Raw genomic sequence first — 22,706 nt, forward strand, 5'->3', positions numbered from 1 at the left:
GGAAACAAGTTAAATTTCCATCAGTAAGTAGGAGGATGAAGGCGGCATTCTATATAAGAAGAGATGTCATCAGTTTTCCTTAGTATCCATGTTGACAATTGCTGGTATCTAGGGTTGTCTTTATTTGTACATTTTCCCAAACAGCAAGCCACAGTGAAAGACAGTCCAAACACTCTCATAGCTGCAGTGTATCTTTACAGATCCCCCAACAGCATTACATTCAGCAGGTATTTGTTCTAAGAATATGTTTTTCTTTTTAACTGTGTGTGCTTGTGGGTTTGTGCATGTGTGTCTGCACAGTACAGAATAGGGAATCAAAGCCAGATTTATAGTTCCACTCCACTCACATTGGTATTTTCTTTTGTGATTAATATAAATGGAGGATTTTTGTTCCACCCATAAGTTCTCAAATAACCACTCTAAGGCTTAATATTAATTATAAGTGTTTGACCAATGACTCAGAAATATTGCTGATTAATTCTACAAATAAATTAATCCATTTATACTCTTCTACATTTTTCCATGAGGGTGGTGAGACATGTTACCTCATATCTTAATTTCCCGGGCTGCTACATCATGTCTCTCTGACCCTGCTTTCTTTCTCTCCATATCTTTATTTGGACTTCCCACCTGGCTTCATTCTTCCTGGTCATTGGTCAAAACAACTTTATCCATCAGCCAATAAAAGCCACATATTCGCAGCATACAGAAGGACATCCCACATCAGTTCAAGACAATGCTTCCATGAATACACCAAACAATAGAAAAAGCATTGCTGTTAGTGGAATCCATAACAGTAGAGTGCTGACACTGGGATCATCACATCTTATTTCATTTCATAGTCACTATGGTGGGTACACTTCTGTAATCATGGAAATAAAGAGCTGAGAGCAGGAAGAAGATGGATTGAAGGGTAGCTTGTAATACACAACATGGGCCTGTTACTATCTAAAGTCATTGTTTCATTTCTTGTTGTATGCCCATCTAAGTTTGTCTTTGCTCATAAACATTTCTCACTAATAATTCAGGATGCTCAGAGGTTTAGGTATGGTACCATCTGCTCCTGGGTAGGGAAGGAAGAAGAAAACACAATAAAATAAAATTGGTTCATGAGTATGGAAAAATGGCTCAGTAGTTAAGAGCACCTGCTGCCCTTTAAAGAACCCTGCTCTGTTTCACATAAAGACAATGGACAGCTCACAACCAACTGTTGCTCAAGCTACATGGGGTTTGTTTCCCACTCTTTGACTCTGCAGGCACTTATGCTCATGTTTAGAGACATGCATATACACACATAATTAAAAGTACTTTTTTAAAAAGTGGAACTTCTATAGACTCTCTGGCAGCTAGTTTTATGTCAATGTGACACAAGCTACGGTCATCTAATAGGAGGGAGACTCATTTGAGAAAATGCCTGCAAAAGATGAGGCTGTAAGCAGGACTGCGGGGCATTTTATTTATTCATGATTGGCTGGGGAGGCCTTGCCCATTTGAGATAATTACACTCCTCAGCTGGTGACCCTAGGTTGAATAAGAAAACAGTCTGAACATGCCATGAAGAACAAGCTCGTATGTAGTTCCCCTCTCTGGCCTCTGCCTCCCAATTCCTGACCTGCTTGACTTCCTGCCCTCACTACTTTTGATGATGAACTGTTATATGAAAGTGTGAATAAAATAAGCCCATTTCTCTTCAAAATTTTGTCATGGAGTTTCATCACAGCAATAGTAATCTAAACTAAGACAGACTTCCACATTGGAGATGTTGAGCTTGAATCCAAAAATTTAATGATAACTCAATAAGCTCTTCCCATCATTACCATGTTATAGCTAGTCACTTGTCAGTGAGCAGAATTTACAAACCTATGGTTTAAATGTTCATTACATATTTAGTAACAGCAAAATTTAGACACTTTTTTGGTTGTACTCTCATACCCTTCAGTGGATTTAAACTTTTAAGTTATTTGGAGGTAAATTGAAAAAACTGATCTTGCAAAGCTGGGGAGTTGACATGCTCTATGAATTTGTGACTTACCTTATCAAAACAGCCATCACTTTGTTTGTCTGGCTGTTTAGGTGGTTAATAGAAGTATTTAGTTAAGAATCTCAAAATATAGCTGTTTAATCAGTGATATTGGGTTAAATAGTATTAGAAGTTTTTATATATGTTTTCAGTGTGATTTAAATCTATATGGGGTGGGACATGCATAGCTAAGTGGTTAACAGTACTTGCTGCTTTTGCAGCAGACGCCAGTTTAGTTTCAAGCACTTAATTCAGGAAGCTCATGACCACATATAAATCCAACTTCAGGAAATATGAAGCCCTCTTCTGGCCTCTGCAGGCACCTCTATGAACTTGCCCATGCCCCCATTACCCCCATACATGCACACACACACACACACGCACGCACACACCATAAGCAAAAAACTAAAATTGAATTTTAAAAAATCTAGCTACAGCTCTCAGTGATGCCCTTAAGACTCAATTTAGTGTTGTCAGACTGCCCAGATGGTATCTGCAAGTGTGTGCAGCTCTCAGTTACTAAGGAAGTAAATGTGGACTGTGATTATTAGTGAAAAAAGCACCAATTCATTAAATAAGAACACTTGACAGTTAAAAATTGATTAAATTCTAAATGTGAACTTTCATAAAGGCAGCCACTAATTTATTTTCATCCTCTGGAAATGAAAATCTAGGGGACACTCTGTGGACCTGCATCTTTGGATAGACTAGTATTAATATTGCTTGTTCCATGTTGTTTTTCTTTCTTCTACACTGGAAATAGACATCAGTTACATATGGATTCTGAACCACCTCCAATCTCTTCTTTAAATATAAATGCAAGTAATGGCCAATATATTTATAAATAATTTATGCATCTGCTGAAGACATTGATGTTTTATTAATTATTTGACTTGGAAGCCTTTTTATTTCCTTTTTTGTAATATAAGTGTTATTTGACTTTTCATGGAGTGAAATGAACAAACATTTAGTTTCTTTATAAATGGCACTGGATACAGAAAAAAGAAATGACTTCATCCAATAAGACTGAGTGAACTAGTGAGTTTTCTAGGGCTACATATAGGAGAATTAGTAAGAGATTACTTACATAATCATGGGTGATTCAAAGGCAGTTGAATTACCAAAAACTTCTACTCAGTATGAGTAATGCTTTATGGCAATTATACTCTTAGAATTCCCTGTAGGACTTGCATGATGGAGAGCGGTTTCTCTACAGCAATTGTCAATGCTCATATAACCTTGGGGAGAAGCATTGTGAGTCTTGTAAGTTTCAGGGGCCTCCTAAACCTTATGAGTTTTATTTACTTCCTGAGCCTTTAAAGTTTAATTTAATTCCTGATTCTTAAGGATGGAGAATATCAATTTGGAGGAAACATCATGTAGCAATAAAGATTTAAAACAATACTGCTTTATGTAAAACCTCTAGGTTTCTGAACAATAACCTGAATAATGAGATATGTATGATTTACCATGATCTTTCAGAGGTCATTGTAGAAGCTTAAGGTGCAAAAGGGAGATTTTATTTGAGAAAGACTATAAATTTCTGGAAAGCAATAATAATAATAATAATAATAATAATAATAATATAAAGAGCATAAAAGATATTCAAAGCATGAGCTTCAGTTATCTAGAATAAAACTAATATTATTTCTCAGCTTCTCTCTCACAATGGAAGTTATTTAAAGTTCCATCCATTGCTGGGACACATGACAGAAGTCTGAAATTTTATGGAAGTCTAATGTATTTGTTATGGGATCTCCTTCTGTGTAAATGTTTCTCTTATTAGCTGGTTAATAAAACACTGGTTAATGAGGCAGGAAGATAGGTGGGACTAGGAAATAAGGATAATTCTGGGAAAAGTAAGCAGAAACCAGGTAGACCACAAAGGTAACATGTCTGGGCATTCTCCAATAAGCCAAGACCACATAGAACTACATAGATTATGAGACAAATTCCTGGAATCCAGTTTCAGAGAGGGAGGAGTGACCAACAAAGGGGTCAAGACCATGATGGGAAAACCTGCAGAAACAGCCGACCTGAGAAAGTGGAAACTCAAGGACCTGAGTTTGACAGGTGAGGAACCATATAGGATCAAACCAGGCCCCCTGAGCATGGGTGTCAGCTAGGAGCACTGAGCAGTCTATGGGTCCTCTGGCCATTGAACCAGGATGTATCTCTAATGTAGGAACAGACTTTGGGGGCCCATTTCTCTTGGAGGGATACTCTCTTAGCCTAGATACACAGGGGAGCACCTAGGCCCTGCCCCAAATGGTTTGACAGATTTTGATGATACTTCATGTAAGGCCTCACCCTCCCTGGGAAGTGGATAGGTGATGGGATGGTGGTATTGTTGGGAGGCATGAGAGAATGGGAGGGAGAGGGAACTGGGATTGATATGTAAAATAAGATTGTTTCTAATTTAAAAAAATATAAAAAAGAAATATATAGATTAATAATTAAGAGAGCTTTCAAATAAGAAGCCTAAGCTATCAGCCAGCAGTTTAAAAATTAATATAAGTCTCTGTGTGTTTATTTGGGGCTGAGAAAGGCAGTGAGACTTGGCAGGCCAAGAAACTTTCATCAGCACACTTGCTTTCAGTAGTGACTATTTCTATTAGCACCTGAAATTATCATGGTAATCCAAACAATAAATAAAATCTCCCTCTTTAGAAATCTTCATGATTTTTCTCTGTCCTCACTAGTACTGTTGGCTAACTTACTCCCACTATAACACTGCTTCATATATAACCAGCACAATGTGGACAATTGGCCAGTTCTTGGGCTAATTTAGTTTGAAATGTACAACCTCCAAAAATTTTAGAATTTTGAGGTGTAATGACATGTATGAAATCAGCATTACATGTGACTTAGGCATTGGTGCTATGTCTTACATATACAGAATCCCATTAATTCATCACAGTAAATCTGCACTGCATATATAAATCTTATCTACTTTTTATGTGACAGATTTATAAAGATGAGAAAAATTATTCAAGTCACTAAGATTTTAGACCTAGACTCCCAGATTATAGGAACGCTACTCTAATTCTGTCCCCAACACCCATGGAGATATTTTCATTATTTTTGACTGTCATTATTTCAATCATATATAACATACCTATTGATGGAATCATTCATTATATGTACCCACTACCATTTTTCCAAATTCTCCACATCACAATAGAGTTTCAATGATATTTTATGTTTTATGATTTTTATTTCATTATACACAGCAGTATCAGAAATGCAGATAAGTATTATTCAGTGAATGTTTTTGTTGTAAAATTTTGAGTTTTCTATACTAACTGTCGTATGTTTGATTATTATAACATGTTGGGTACATGAGTACTGGATTCATGGGTTTAATAGAGAAAATACCAATTAGTAGATATAAGTATCAATTTGGTCAGTTTTAGGCTCAGCTAATATGTGGAAGAAATGTGATTCTATGAATTAATGAACAATTTCAAACATTTGGAGTCAAAGCTAGTATTAACAACGAATAATTAGTAGCTTTGTCCTGAATTTTCTACAGCAGACATATCACTGTTGTAAGCACTGTTGATTATGGAATTACTATGTTTTAAATTATTTTGTAAGACTTCATGATGTATTCAAATTAACACTCTTTCGAGGTTGAGGGAATCATTTGATGGATAGCTTGCTTGATTTTCAAGTATAAGGACCTGATTTCAATTCCCAATTCCCAGAGCCCACTTATGGACAGTTGAGCATAGTGTCATATATAATCCAAATTTAGTGAAGTGGAGACCTGGAGATCAGTGGGGCTTTCTAGCCAGCCAACTTAGTAGACTTAGTAGATTCCAGGCCAGTGAGAGAACTTGTCTCAAAAATATATGGAAAACTCTTGGGAAAGACATGTAAGGTTGTCTTTTAGCTTCAACGGGTTCATTTAACACATACACTCTCATTTGAGCACACAAATATGCACACAGAAACTCTCTCAAAATAAAACTCTTCAGCTTTCAGTCATGAGGCTATATTATTAATATGATCCTCTGAAAGGACATTACAAGACCAAGTTCTCAGCATAAAGGAAATTTATTTGCCCCAGAGGGAAAGAGGGCAGGGACCAAAGACAAGAGATAGAGGATGAAGGAAAAGGGAAAAGGAACAATGGATGGTGAGTATTTAACCTGGAGGGACAAAGGATGGCCTCTACATAGAGAGGAGACAGACAAGGCCCATAAGCAAATAAAGGAAAATGGGTAAGCATATATGATAAGGTGTTTAATTTTGATTGGACATAATAATTAGGGCATGCAAAATGGAGCTTTTAATTGCTGGACTTCAATAATTTGATTGCTGTGTTGTGGTGGTCAGCTTTAAGGGGAGGAAGTGATCAAATAAGGGTACAGACCATGGAAGCTAGCTTTAGGAATGTAATATAGGGGTTTGTAGCAAGCCAGAAGGAAATGAGGGAAGGAAAGGCTTTCCCAAACCATATTCGTCATGCTAGAGCTTACTAGAGCACCTTCATGCTCTTGAAGGAGTCTTCAAAAGATATGGGTTTATGGAAAGCTGTGTTTTGTGTACCAGCTGAAAGGAATTTTGCTGCTTATCTGTGATTCAACATTGATAGAGTCAGGAAGAACTTCCCAAGATTATTTTATTGATCACCAAACACATTTATATAGATGCAAACACCTCATATTAAAGGTTTGCAAAGTCAGTTTGCTGTTACTAAAATAGCATCTAATGGCACTTATCTGTCTCTTTGAGTTTGCAAAATATCATTTTGCAGCCAAAACAATTTGGCAGTATGGGACAAGCATTACTAAGCAGATGAAATATCATTGATGAAAATATGGATTTGAAAGAATAAATGCCATGTCGTTTTCAAATGACGCCTAATATCAATAAAGTAAGAAAAGATACAGGTATTAGTTTTTCAATGCCATATGAATATAATCATGAAATGATATCAGTTTGAAATCAGGTAGAAAATAAAACAATTAGCCATCCAGGGATCATTCCCTAACACAAACTTTAAGAAAGGCACGCTAATATGTTTGGGTTTTCATTTCTTTCCTATTTTCCAATCCAGATTTATATTTTTGAAAACAATATCTACTATCAACCTGATATCAAGAGCAGTTCTTTACGCCTGACATCTTCAGGAAAAGAAGGAATTGTTTTTAATGGGATTGCTGACTGGTTATACGAAGGTGAGTTGGACAATTCTAATTTCCAAAGGACAAAATGATGTATTTTTACATAAAATCCAAGAAAAATCTGCTCATTACAGATGTCCACTGCCTCTCTGATTCTTCTCCACTTTATTTTCAAGGCAGTCATGCTGTCTTATTGCATGAGATCACATGCTGCCTGGTTGTGGTTCATGTCTTCCTATATACTACATGTTTTATGTTGAGTGGGTATGTGTGGATATATTCACACTGTGCTAGACTGGTTTCAGTGCTGACGACACTAAACCTGTACTTATAGATGGTTACAACATTCTGAACTAGATGGGGAAATTTTGATTTTCTTTGGAAAAGAAGATATGTGGTCCTACTTTTTAAAAATTTCACAAAGGACACTGGAGAGGTGGCTTCGTGGTTAAAAGAATGCATTGCTATTGTTGAGCACCTGAGTTCATTTCCTAGCACTGACACTAGGTGGCTCACAATTGTCTGTATCTTCAGGCCCAGAAGAATCAAATTCATGGTCATCTGCACTCACATTAACATTATTAAAAATAAAATATAAGGAGCTGAAGACATGATTTATTACTTAAGTGAAATTGGTCCTCTTCCAAGAGATCCAGATTCTGGCTCTAATACACAGGTTTGGCTCACAGATCTCTTTAAATGAAATTCCAGAAGATCCAATCCTATTTTCTGGCCTCCATGTGTTGTTCATGTATGTGGTGCACAGGAACTAATGCAAACACACACTATATTCATAAAAACAAAAAATTGTAAAAATTTAAAATTACAAAAGTAAATTTAAAAAAGTGTACAAAAGACATCTGATTTTAGTCCTTTTCATTAGGAACATTCTGTCATGTTTTAATAATTACCATGTGGGGACAAAAATGGAGTCTAGTGGATGATTTATTTTTCATGCTGTTAAATTTTGAAAATAGCTGAGAATATCAAAGCAAATTAGGCAATGAAAACCTTTGTCAGTTTTGATCATTGAGTAATTATTAGCTAGCTATGTTATAAGAATTAGAGATCAGGCCTGTGTTTAATACCTATATTTGTAACTATTCTATCAAGCATTACACACTATGTCAATATTTAAAGCAAGTCAGTCTCCTTGATTGCAAATTATAAAGTGAGAAAAATTGAGAAAATCAATTTCTCTCAAATTTTCAAATACAAATGTTCTAGTCTATATTTGATCTCTTTTTACTTAGAGGATATTTTATTAATTTCTATAACCAAACACCTGTAGGTAAGATATTACATTATATATTGTGTTACCTCTTTACAAAAAGGAGTTCTTAACTTTTCTAGACCAACAATACTAATAACTCCTAACATAGTTATAACTAATAACTGCTTCAACATTAGACAAGAAAACACTTGCTTCCAAAGCTGAAAATTCAGCTGCAGACACTAAATGTTCTGATTATACATATATTAAAAGTAGTTTATACAAAAGACCAATAATAACTTTATACTATATATAAATAATTCTAACTTTTTTAGTAATTTGAAATTTGCAGATATGGTACATTCTCTTTAAAATAAATTTCAAAACAATCTCAATAAATATCAATATTCAATTACTAATATGTTATCTAAACTACTTTTTAAAATTTCAATATTTATTTATTTAGTGTGTGTGTATGTATGTGTGGGTGTGGATGTGATATGTACATACAACATCATGTATGTGGCAGTCAATTCTGTTCTTCTCCCATGTGGAGTCTGGAGATGGAACTCAGGTCATGAGCCATCTCAGCAGTCCAGACACCACTGATTAAATTCCATTTTCAGTGCTCACCTGGAAAGAAAACATTGTAGAGTAAGGTAAGAGTATACCAAACATCATGATAAAGCAGGTGCATATGTTTATCAAATAGTACTTGTAGGATACTTAGTATTCCCACAAGTATGATAGCATGCCAATATTTTTTGTTCTAAAAAAAATCAAATCATTCAAACATCTATAATTCATCCACTTTCTCACTCAGTGGTTATTACTGTTAGCCCTGTGTATTCCAGCTATCTACCAGTAGTTCAGGACTATTTACATGTATAAGTGACCATGTGGCCAGAGGATTTTCAATAAAAGATGTTACAAAATTGGTATCTCTTATTGAGTTGTAGATGTATATGTGTGGTTTGCTGAGGTCTTGATATGTGAGTGTACTTGTATATACAGATATATGTGTATACACATTATATATATGTATATATGTGTATGTGTGAATAATAGATTTCTGTGTACATCCAAGTATCAGGAAAATATATTTTGCACATAATGTTATCTCGAGGAGTAGTAAGAGTTGTTATGAATGGTAGTATCAGCAATAATTACAGCATGGAAATGTAAAAACAAACATGAGAGAAATACACATAATGCAAAAATAGTTCTCTGTTGAGAATGCTGGAAACTGACTCCAACTTTGCTCTCTCAAAGATAAGTTACTAGAGATGCAGAGTAAGGCAGTGACTAACAAACCAGGTTCAGAAAAAGCCTGGCTATTTCAGGTGTTCTAGAAGGCAGGGAGTAAGGGATAACTTTGCCTGGAGAAGCAGAGACTCCACATATGGGAGACAGTTGTGTATCATGACTATCTGTGGGGGCCCTGGCAGTAGAATAAGGATATAACCCTGGTATATGAGCTAGTTTGTCAGAGTCCACTCCCAATTGTGTGATGCCATGCTCAGCCTTAATGCATGGGAGAGGGGCTTGGTCCTGCCCCAACCTACTGTTCCAGACTATGTTGACTCTCCATGGGAACCCTTACCCATGAGGAGGAGTGGATTGAGGGTAGGATGGGGGGGTGAAGTAAGTGGGGGGGAGGGGTAAGAAGGAGAACTGTGGTTAGAATGTAAAATAAAACTTAAAGAATAATTAAAAAACAAAAAAATCCTCTCTGGGGTGAAGGTGGAATGAGGCAAGATCTCCTGAGCAGATTGGGAGCATGGGTGGGGAAGGGAAGAGGGAACCAGGAAAAAAGAAGGGAAGAAGAGGAGAGGAGAGGAGGACATCAGGGAGCAGGAAAGTTGAGTTGGGGGAAGAATAGAGGAGCGAAGGATGAGAGATACCATAATACAGGGAGCCATTCTAGGTTTGAGGGGAGATCTGGCACTAGTGAGATTTCCAGAGATCTACAAGGATGATACCAACTGGCAAACTAAGCAATAGTGGAGAGACTACATTAAATGCCCTCTCTGATAACTATTTTGATGAATATCTTGTATACCATCTTAGATCCTCCATCTATTGACAGATGGAAGCAGAGACAGATACCCACAGCTAAACACTGAACTGAACTTTACTCCTGGAACCCAGTGACAGAGAGGGAGGAATGATGAGCAAAGGGGTCAAGACTGGACTGGTGAAACCTAGAGAAACAGCTGACCTGAACAAGGAGGAGATCTTGGATCCCAGACTGATAGCTGAGAGGCCAGTATGGGACTGATCCAGACCCCCTGAATGTGGGTGTCAGTGAGGAGGCCTAGGCAATCTATGGGGCTTTGTGTAGTAGTTCAGTATATATTCCTGGTATACAAATGGACTCTGGACACCAATCCCACGATAAGGGATGCTCTCTCAATCAAGACACATGGGGGAGGGCCTGGGCCCTCACTGGAATGAAATGACAGACTCTAGAGATCCCCCATTCAGGGCTTTACCCTCCCTGGGGAATCGAGTTGGGATTCGGTGGGGGGTTGGGGGGGTTGTTGGCTAGAGGCAGATTTGGAGGGAAGGGAGAAAGAGCTGGGACTGGCAGGAGAAGGAAGCTTGTTTCTAATTTAAATTTATAATAAAAAAGAAAAAAACATCCTCAATAGCAGAATCTGAAATGATAAAGAAACCACATCCAGCCCTTAAACCTTAGTAAATGGCCCACATCCTGGCATGCCTTCCAGTGACTGGGGATGGCCACAGAGCTTCCCATCCCAGCAGGAGCCAAGCACCACAGATCCCAGGTCTTCTCTTCCACCAAGGCAAGCAGGGGACCACCTATTCTGTCGGGACCTGGTAAAACAGGTGTGCCTTCCAGTGACTGAGGACAGCCACAGAACTTCCCATCCTGGAGGGAGCATCCCAGATCCCAAGTATTCTCTTCCACCAAAAGGACCAGGGGACCAGGAGGGAGGCTAAGCAAAACAGATTCCTGGTCTTCTTCTCCACCCATAGGACAATAACTAGGATGAGGTATATAAGAACTATAAGAATAGTGGACTTGCGAGCACCCACCAAAAGAGAACTCTGGTCCCCTAACCACCAGACCAGTAAGCAGCTCTTTCTGCACCCACTAGAATAAGAGATGGGAAAGAGACAATACAAAAACACACTCAGCAACAGAAAAACAAATATGACACCACGAGATTCTAGAGCCTCCACACCAGCAAGAAACCAACATTCCAGTGCAAATGAAGCAGAAGAGAATGACCTTAAAACCACCTTCATGAAAATGCTAGAGGCCCTAAAAGAGGATATAGGAAAATCCCTCAAAGAAATGGATCAAAAACCAAACCAAAAAATGGAAGAAAAAACAAACCAAAAAATGCAAGAAATGGAAGAAAAAGCAAACTAAAAAATTCATAAAATGCAACAAATGGACTAAAAGATAAACTGAAAATTGCAAGAAACTATTAAAACAGTACAAGGGCTGAAAACTGAAATAGAGACAATAAAAAAACCACAATCTGAAGAAAGGCTGGAAATAGAAAATCTGGGCAAACTGTCAGGTACTACAGATACAAGCATTACCAACAGAAGAGATGAAAGAGAGAATCTCAGGAGTTGAAGATACACTAGGAGAAATGGATTCATCAACCAAAGAAAATCTTAAGTCCAACAAATCCTTAACACAAAACATCCAGGAAATATGGGACACCAAACCTAAGAATATTAGGTATAGACGAAGGTGAAGAAAACCACCTCAAAGGGGCAGAAAACATATTCAACAAAATCATAGAAGAAAACTTTCCTAACCTTAAGAAAGACATGCCAATGAAGGTATAAGAAGCTTCCAGAACACCAAGTAGAGTGGATCACAAAAAATGTCCCCTTGCCACATAATAATCAAGACTCCAAATATACAGAATAAAGAAAGAATATTAAGAGCAGCTAAGGAAAAAGGCCAAGTAACATATAAAGGCAAACCTATCAGAATTACATCTGACTTCTCCATGGAAACTCTCAAAGCCAGAAGGTCCTGGATAGATATTCTACCAATGGATGCCAGCCCAGACTACTATAAGCGGCAAAGCTCTCAATCACTATAAATGGAGAAAACAAGATATTCCATGACAAAAATAGATTCACAAAATACATATATACTAACCTGACCCTACAGAATGTTCTGGAAGGAAAACTCCAACCCAAGGAAGTTAATTACAACCAGAAAAACATAGACATTAGATAATCCCACTTTACCAACAGCCAAAAGAACAAAGGGGTGAAATCCACACATAATTCCACCAACAACAACCATTCCAAATCAAAGAAGAAGGAGCAATTAATGGTCATTAATATCCCTCAATCTTAATGGCCTTAACTCACCCATAAAAAAAAACACATGGATTTGAAGACAGAACCCATCCTTCTGCTGCATATGAAAAACACACCTCACCCTCAAAGACAGAGATTACCTGAAAGTTAAAGTTTGGGAAAAGATTTTCCAATCAAATGGACCCAAGAAACAAGTAAGGGTAGCAATCCTAATATTTAACAAATTAGACTTTAAAATAAAATCAATCAAAAGAGATGAAGGAGGTCATTACATACTCATCACAGGCGAAATCCACCATAGATCCTTTACATCTATGCCCCCAATGCAAAGGCATCCACGTTCATAAAAGAAAAGTTACTAACATTTAAATCACATATAAAGCCTCACATATTTATAGAGGGAGATTTCAACACCCCACTCTCAACATTAGACAGGAATACCAGACAGAAACTCAACAAAGAAGCAAAGGGTCTAATAGAAGTAATGACCCAACTGGGATTAACAGACATCTATAGAACATTTCATTAACATAAAAAAGTATATACCTTCTTCTCACCACCACATGAAACCTTCTCAAAAATCTACCATGTACTTGGCAACATATCAAACCTCAGCAGCTACAAAAAAATTGGAATAACTCCATGCATCTTATCAGACCACTATGCGTTAAAATTAGAATTCAACAACAACACAAATTGCAGAAAACCTACAAACTCATGGAAATTGAAAAATGCACAACTGCACCATTCCTGGGTCAAAGAAGAAATAAAAAAAAGAAATTAAAGGCTTCCTAGAATTCAATAAGAATGAAGACACAACATACCCAAACTTATGGGACACTTAGAAAGCAGTGCTATGGGGGAAGTTCATAGCAATAAGTGCCCACATGAAGAAACTAAAGATTATATATAATAGAGAATAAACAGCACAGCTGAAATCTCTAGAGAACAAAAAAGTAAACTCACCCAGGAGGAGTAGATGCCAGGAAATAATCAAATTGAGGGCTGAAATCAATAAAGTAGAAAGTAGGAAAACAATCCACAGAATCAATGCAACGAAGAGTTGGTTCTTTGAGAAAATCAACAAGATAGGCAAACCATTGTCCAAACTTAACAAACAGTAGAGCATGAACATGCAAATTAACAAAATCAGTAATGAAAGGGGGGACAAAACAACGGACTCTGAGGAAATTCAGAGAATCATCATGTCATACTTTGAAATCCATTCAAGGAAATGGATGACTTCCTGGATAGCTATCATTTGCCAAAATTAAATCAAGAACAGATAAGCAATTTAAATAGACCTATAACACCTATGGAAATAGAAGCAGCCATCAAAAGTCTCCCAACCAAAAAATGCCCAGGTCCAGATGGCCTCAGTGCAGAATTCTACCATAAATTGAAAGAACAGCTTATACCAATTCTTCTCAAAATATTCCATGCAATAGAATCAGAAGGGTGTTTCTATGAGGCTTCAATAACTTTGATCCCCAAACCACACAAAGACAAAACTAAGAAAGAGAAATTCAGACCAATATCCTTCATGAACATTGATGCAAAAATACTTAATAAAATGCTGGCAAATTGGATCCAAGAACACATCAAAACAATCATTCACCATGATCAAGTAGGTTTCATCCCAGGGATGCAGGGATGGTTCAACATACGAAAATCCATCAATGTAATCCACAATATAAACAAGCTGAAAAACAAAAATATCATGATCATCTCACTAGATGCTGAAAAAGCCTTTCACAAAATCCAACACCACATCATGATAAAAGTCTTAGAGAGATCTGGGATAACAGGAACATACCTAAACATAATAAAAGCTATATACAGCAAACCAACATCCAACATCAAACTAAATGGACAGAAACAACGCAATTCCTCTAAAATCAGGAACAAGACAAGGCTGTCCACTCTCTCCATACCATTTCAACATTGTACTTGAAGTTCTAGCCAGAACCATACAACAACAAAAAAAAGGAGATCAAGGGGATGTAAATTGGAAAAGAAGAGGTCAAACTTTCCCTATTTGCAGATGATGTGATAGTTTACATAAATGACCCAAAGAACTCTTACATCTGATTAACACCTTCTGCAAAGTGGCAGGCTACAAGATCAACTCAAGAAAATCAGTAGCCCTACTATATACAGATGATGAAAGGGCTGAGAAAAAAAATCAGAGAAACATCACCTTTTACAGTTGCCACAAACAATATAAAATACCTTGGAGTAATGCTAACCAAACAAGTGAAAGACCTGTATTGCAAGAACTTTGAATCTTTAAAGAATGAAATTAAAGTAGCCCTCAGAAAATGGAAAGATCTCCCATGCTCTTGGATAGGTAGGATCAATGTAGTAAAAATGGCAATCCTGCCAAGAGCAATCTACAGATTCAATCCCCATTAAAATCCTAGCACAATTCTTCACAGACCTTGAACGAACAATAATCAATTTTGTATGGAAAAACAGAAGACCTAGGATACCCAAAACATCCCTGTTCTACAAGGCAACGTCCGGAGGCATCACCATCCCTGACTTCAAGCTCTATTATAGGAGTCCTGAAAACAGCTTGGTTTTGGCACAAAAATAGACAGGTAGACCAATGGAATTTAATTGAAAACCCTGATATTAACCCACACATTTATGAACATCTGATCTTTGACAAAGAAGCTAAAAATATGCAATGGAAAAAAGAAAGCATCTTCAACAAATGGTAATGCCATGTAGAAGAATGCGGATCGATCCATGTCTATTGCCATGCACAAAACTTAAGTCCAAATGGATCAAAGACCTCAACATAATTCCACTCTGAAACTCTTAGAAGAGAAAGTGGGTGGTACCCTTGAACGAATTGGTACAGGAGACAACTTCCTGAACATAACACCACTAGCACAGACAGTGAGATCAACAATTAATAAATCGGACCTCCTGAACCTGAGAAGCTTCTGTAAGGCAAAGGACACAGTCAGCAAGACAACAAGGCAGCCCACAGAATGGGAAAAATTTTCGCTAACCCCACATCTGACAGAGGGCTGATCTCCAAAATTTACAAAGAACTCATGACGCAAATCTCCAAAACAACAAAGGATCCAATTAAAAATTGGGCTACAGCTCTAAATAGAGAATTTTCAATAGAGGAGTCTAAAATGGCTGAGAGGCACTTGAGAAAGTGCTCAATATCCTTAGCCATCTGGGAAATGCAAATCAAAACAACTCTGAGATACCATCTCACTCTTGTCAGAATGGCTAAAATCAAAAACACCAACAACAATTTATGCTGGAGAGGATGTGGTGAAAGGGAAACACTCCTACACTTCTGGTGGGAGGGCCAACTTGTACAGCCACTTTGGAAATCAGTATGGAGATTCTTCAGAAAAATGGGAATAAACCTACCACAAGACCCAGCATCTCCACTCTTAGGCATATATCCAAAAGATGCCCATTCATACAACAAGGATGTCTGTTCCACAGTGTTCATAGCAGCATTATTTGTAATAGCCAGAACTTAGAAGCAACCAAGACCCCCCTCAACCAAAGAGTGGATAGAGAAAATGTGGTACATTTACACAATGGAGTACTATTCAGCAGAAAAAAATGGAATCCTGAGATTTGCAGGCAAATAGATGGCACTAGAAGAAACCATCCTGAGTGAGGTAACCCAGTCACAAAAAGAGAAACATGGCATGTAACCTCTCCTATATGGATTTTAGACATAGATCTGGGGAGTGCCAGCCTATAATCCTATGGCCAGAGAGTCTGGGAAACAGAGCCTTCATTCAGTGGCTGATGGAAGCAGAGGCAGACTCCCACAGTTAAGCACTGAGCTGAACTCAAGAAATTCTGAACTGAGAGGGAGGACTGATGACCATAAGCATTAAGACTGGGCTGGTTTAAACCCCAGAAACAGCTGATCAACAGGAATTGATGCCTGGGAATCCAGCATGGGACTGATCAAGACCCCCCTAAATGTGGGTGTCAGTGAGGAGCCCTAACTAATCTATTGAGCCTTGGGTAGTAGATCAGTATTTATCCCAGGTATACAAATGGACTTTGGACTCCCATCCAACAATGAGAGATGCACTCTCACTCTGAACTCTTGGGGGAGGGTCTATGCCTTGCTCTGGATGAAATGACAGACTATGGACACCCCCATGGAGGGCCTTACTCTCCCTGGGGAAATGACGGGATATTGGGGGTTTAGTGGGAGGGCATGGGAATAGGAGAGGGAAATGGAGAGGGACCTGGAATTGACATGTGAAGCAACCTTGTTTCTAATTTAAATTTAAATTAAAAAATATATATATATATGAAAAAACCCTTAGGTTTGCAAAGAAGAAAGCAGTGATTCTTCACCCACTTTCAGGATTTAGGATCCCCATACCCCATGGAAATCTGGGACAGCAGCGTGTACACACCTGTAATTTTAGTGCCCCTAACAAAGAAGGGAGGAAGAGACAAAAGAACACGTGGAATTTCCTGAGTCGGCAGTATACACGTGTGAACAAGGGAAACCTTTGTCAAATGAATTAAAAGTTGAGGACTGACTTCTACAGCTGTACACATACAGGCATGCATGCACATAAACACACACACAAACACACACACACACACACACACACACACACACACACTTGCACATGTGAAACCCCTTTCATCCCAGGAAAGGGCTGAACAGGTCTAGAGAATTCAAATTCCCTTGACAGTAATAATGCATACAATGAGATAGAAGGGGGCAGAAAGATCCAAGGTAAGTAGTGGCATGTAACAGTGAGCTAGGACTTCAAGTATCTTGTTAGTGGTGTGTAAGGAAATGAGAGACGCTAATAAAGCAGCTTCCACAGAGATAGGTAATTTTGGTGATGGTGTAGAGTGTGGGTTGAATGGGGGAAAGGCCTTGCGAACAGCTATTATATAAGGTATGTTCTGTGTTCAATCAGGAGATAATGAGTCATAAAACTGGGGCTCAAGCAGTTAGTGGGAGGGAAGATTCTAAAGTTGATGAGGCAGTAACATAGTTAGGACTTAATTGCTAAGCAGATGGGTGCATGAGGAAAGATGAAATCTATTGCTTTGTGAGAACACAGAGACAAAGCAAGGCAATCCCACAGAGGGAGGGGTTAGTGTAAGTATAGACATTTCACAGCCTGTTGGCATGCTATGATGGGTGACACCTTGCTATTCTTTTAAGTCAATAAGGTAAATACTCAATGTCCCTGGCATAGGATTCTGTCTTGAACACAGATACAAGATTTCTTGGAAAATCTGCATGGAGATTGCAACCAATCCAATTTTTGTGAAATTTAACAATTCATATTAAATATTCTGTTTGGGATTTACTTGTGTGTGTGTGTGTGTGTGTGTGTGTGTGTGTGTGTGTGTGTGTGTGTAAAATGCCCATAGACTGTGTGGGGATGCCAGAGGAAAACTTGTATGTGTTGTTTCTCTTTCTTCTGTCACATAAATCTTGCAGACTGAACTCAGGACATAGGTTTGGTAGTAAATACTTTTTACCTGCAGAGAGATCTCAACAGCCCTGAGTTCTTCTACTTAATGTGATAACAAAACTCCATGACTGTGGATGAAAATCTGTTGATACAGTACATGCCTACTGCACAGAAAACTCTTGGATTGGTTCCCAGTACCATACACACGTAGCATGCTGGTACTTGTCTATAATCCCAGCACATTAGAGGCAGGGAAAGAAAGATTGGAAGTCTAAGGACATCCTCGGTTACAAAGTAAATTCAAGGCCAATTTGTGACACATAAAATCCTATACATGTATGAAAATGTCATAATAAAATCCAATATTACATATAATTAATGTATAAAATACAGATAAATAATATAAGTGTATATGTAAATTTCAGCACATAAACTAACATAAGGTAATAAATTAAAACTCAATATAGGTATAAATAAGATTAATATTGAAATAAATAATATAATCATTATAAGTAAATTAACATAATGTAAATATATTTTAAGCAGAATAAATAATAAAGAAATAAACAAGAGAATACTTTACAAATCTGACTTGAGTTTGGGCAGTGTGGGAGAGTCCAAAGAAATCAAAAGGAAACAGGTCACAGAATCCTTTCTGATATCACTGAAGATCTGACACTTTGCGGCAGGTAATCTATACAATGACAGACTTTGCCATTCAGGTTACACTTCATCCTCTAGCGGCTTCTCCATTAGATATCACTGGGATTTTCTTCAGCCAAAGGTTCTTAATGCTACTGTCCATGAGTTTCCCAGTTCTCACTCGTTTGCAAAAGGAATCCTACCAAAATAACCATTTCAAAGTATTGCAGTGCAGATTAAGCAATTGTTGATTTCCCCAGCCTGTGTTCCCCATTGCCCCTTTGTTTCTCCAATGTGCCATCAGTTCATACACTCCAGGTTTCTCCCCCTCCTCCTCTTCCTCCTTCTGCTTCTTCTTTTTCTTCTTTTGTATGACAACTGTAAGTCAGCAACACACCTCTGCACAACGTGAATTTTGATGACACTTTGATGACATGTACCCCTCAGAAGCAGAGATTTCTTTCCTTGTACTTCAAAGAAAGCTCTTCTGATCTAAATCATCTTATGAGGGGCATAGCATACTGTCAGTTTGCTTAAATTGAAACTTGACTTCTCTAAAGGCCATGTGGGTGGGAATAATGATAAGTCACATATAAGACCACACAAGTTTTAAGTCAGGTGGTATAGTATGCTTCTGCACTTGGGAGGGTGAAGCAGGAGAATTCAAAGTAAATTAGTCTCTGTTATAGGCTGAATTCCAATCACATGAACTACATAGTAACACCCTATCTCAAAAGAAGAGCTATTTGTTTTATGACAAATTTTAAGATGGGGCAAGGTCTGTTCACTACCACATCACTTTGTGAGCGCAGTATTACTGTTGCCCAAAAACATTAAGTGGAGTCCTTATACATCTTTCAAAGTGTCATTTTAAGTCTTTTTGCTTCTATTTTTATAACCATTCAATTAATAGGAAAAGTGTAAACATTTATTCAGAAGATTTATTGAAATTCAGAGAAATATGTAAATTTGCCAAAATATAAAATAATTTAAATATTTTACTTATTGAAAGTAAATCTAATGTTAACCATAAACATCTTAGGATTTGGTATGGGCATACAGTTAAAGTTACTATGTCAAAGTTTCTTTTAAAGAATTATAAACTGAAAATAAACAAGCAGAGTGTAAAGTATACAATCGCTAACTTCACAGCTTGAATTGAGGGGAGAACTAAGAGAGGTAATGGAATTATATGATCAAAAAATATAAAGTATGTAATATCTGTAACTACATAAACAGGAAATAAATCTTCATTAAGTACTTAATTTATTAGAGAAATGCATCTGCTACTTCATTTGGAGGGTGGTGGGGGTCTAGAGATAAGACTCCTTAGTTAAGAGTCTTTGCTTTTCTTTTGGAGGACCCAAATTTGGCTCCTAGCACATCAGTTAGCTCTCAACGATCTGTAATTCCAGATCCAGGGGATCCAATGCCCTCTTTTGGTCTATGTGGTCACCTGTACTCATGTTACACACACACATACACACACACACACACACACACACACACACACACGAATGCAGGAACAGTTGCTCATTGCTCATAATACATATTAAAATAAAGAAAATACTTAGGTATATAGAACAAGAATATTAATTATGCCTTAACTATTTATCATGTGTTTTAATGGACCATTCTTTTGAAATTCAATATACATCTATGGAATGCATTCATCTTTCAAATATGAGAGCAATACTACAATAGTGAACAATAGTGTCTGTGTTTGGAATACTTACATTTCAGTGAACTGAACAACTGTTACTTAACAGACCCTTCTACTCACGATAGTCAGAAGGATGAACAAAAGTCAAGTCAGCTTACTAAATAGATTTATAAGTAGAGCACAGTTTAGTGTCATAGAGGAATTTAAGGTGCTCCATAGATGAAACAATTGGTCTTTGCTTTGGTCTGAAAGAACAGCAAGAAGAAAGATAAAATATATAGTATAACAATATCCTTTCACATACTCTTATATCAGTTTCATAAAAAGAGGACTGTGCAAAATACCTACATTTTTGCTACATTTTCATATTCTCTTGACAATGTCTTCCTCATCAGTTTCTCAAATCCTGGAAACTTGTTCACTGACAGTGAAACTAAAACAGAAAATAAATAGAACAAAATCAACATAAAGAGACAGAAGCATGGAATGCAGGGAGATGCAGGGCTATGAACTCTGCGGATTCTGAAACAGCTGGCAGATTCACTGAAACACCACTGGAGACCTTCCTGGTTATGCCAAATAGGACGGCAAAAGATAGGAATGAAAGAAGGAAGTTGGAAGGATGTAAGATAGATAATTCCCACAAGGATGTTGACAGTAACATGAAGAAAATAAGTGGGACTCAACAACCACAGAAATTGCAGGGGTGCCTCAGGTAATCTTGTCTGCCTAAATTGATTACAGGTGGAGGAAAACCGTCTTGCCTTTTAGAAGAGCCCATTAATCTCAATGAAATGATTGTATCTTAGATTTTGGAAAACACTTCATGTCTGTGGCTGTGTGTTCCTAAGTGACTGTGGTGAAAAAAAAAAGTGTTATAAACTCCATCTGCTCTACAGTGAATTTCTCTAAATCACAGAGATATTTTTTTTAGAAAAAAAAAGCCCAAACTACACTAAATTAGACTGTTTTGTGACTCGTAAAAAGAAGTTGTTTGTAAATAATATAATATAATTAACACAGGAAGTTGCAATCCTCAAATAAATGCCCTGCTAGTTGCAATGTAAGAAATGGTGCCTTTTTGAGGATGTCTGTCAAGGAAATTACGTAAAGATGCTCGTGTTTTACCCACTTAATAGTGCAGATTTTGGTCCTACCCTTCTTGGTTGAGACAGTATCTTGTTGTTCATTACTTCTGCATAAACCAGGAAAGAAAAACCCTAAGAGTCCGGAGATTGCACCTCTCCTCCTCTTGTCTCCCAAGATGAGATCTGGAATCAATAATGTAGGCAAATGTGGTTGACTTTTACTTGGTTTCTGGGGATCTAAACTCAGGTCCTCTTAGTTGCATCAGAAGCACATTAATTACTGAGCCAACTCTCTAGCACTTTTTTTTCATGTATCAGCACTATGGGACAAAGAAGTATTTGCAAATCACTTGTTTGGTATAGTAACAATTTACTTCATTTCTGGTAGATAAGCTATATCATCAGATCAAAGTGACTGTATTTTCTGCTTTTTTTTCATTATATTGAGCTCAAAATGATTTCAAGAGAAATTTGAGTTTTTAATTCAGAGGAATGGACTTGTGAATATGTTCCAAATGGAGTCATTATTCCTTTCAGGCAGTAAATCTTCTAAGTTACCATCCTCACAACTAGGAGAGCAGGAAGCATACTGTCCCGTGGGTTAGTGGTGCCACAGTGATAGTACATTGCTATTTCTATCCTAGATCATCAATCCCTGTGCTTTCTTTAGAATGTTGTCTCATCTTTAATGTTGTTAGACAAATAAAATGCAAAATTCAGTATTTCCATAGAAAAAATGAACCCACTCACCCACTATTCCAGAAACATAATGCAGATACATATAGGATAAGACCATCAGATTCCTATACTGAGTGACCCTGTGGCCCTTCTTCATAAAGTTTGCATGTTTATAGTCAGTGTAACATAGGTTATTAAGACAATGACAGATATTTTGGTAAGGTTCCATATAGCTGTGTCCACAGACTCATAGGCAGCAAATAGATTCAACTTCCAGGACATGTGCCTTTATTTGACACAGATGCTGCCTCACTAGAGGGAAGGGTTGCTATACAGTCAGTCTGTTACCAGATAGCTGCCTAGTGTAGCATGTAGCAGGGACAGGATGGTTAATTATGGTCTTTATATGTAACATAGGAGCTGAAGACTGTCTAATGCTCTAAAGGTTATATTGTCCCATGTGATTATTGATAGCAACTTGGCTTATGGGT

The 22,706-nt window shown here is 37.4% G+C and overlaps 1 protein-coding gene across 2 annotated transcripts in view; it reads left to right on the forward strand.

Moving 5' to 3' along the window:
- Dpp10 (dipeptidyl peptidase like 10) overlaps nucleotides 1-22,706 on the forward strand; it is a 1,552,828-nt gene that overhangs the window by 1,422,539 nt on the left and 107,583 nt on the right. For both annotated transcript variants that reach the window (XM_005079885.4, XM_005079884.4), the window contains exon 8: nucleotides 7,089-7,209. In XM_005079885.4, the coding sequence (XP_005079942.1) occupies nucleotides 7,089-7,209 (121 nt within the window). The remainder of the gene's footprint in view (nucleotides 1-7,088; nucleotides 7,210-22,706) is intronic.

Source organism: Mesocricetus auratus, unplaced genomic scaffold (assembly GCF_017639785.1).
Source record: "Mesocricetus auratus isolate SY011 unplaced genomic scaffold, BCM_Maur_2.0 Super-Scaffold_100676, whole genome shotgun sequence".
NCBI lineage: Eukaryota > Metazoa > Chordata > Mammalia > Rodentia > Cricetidae > Mesocricetus > Mesocricetus auratus.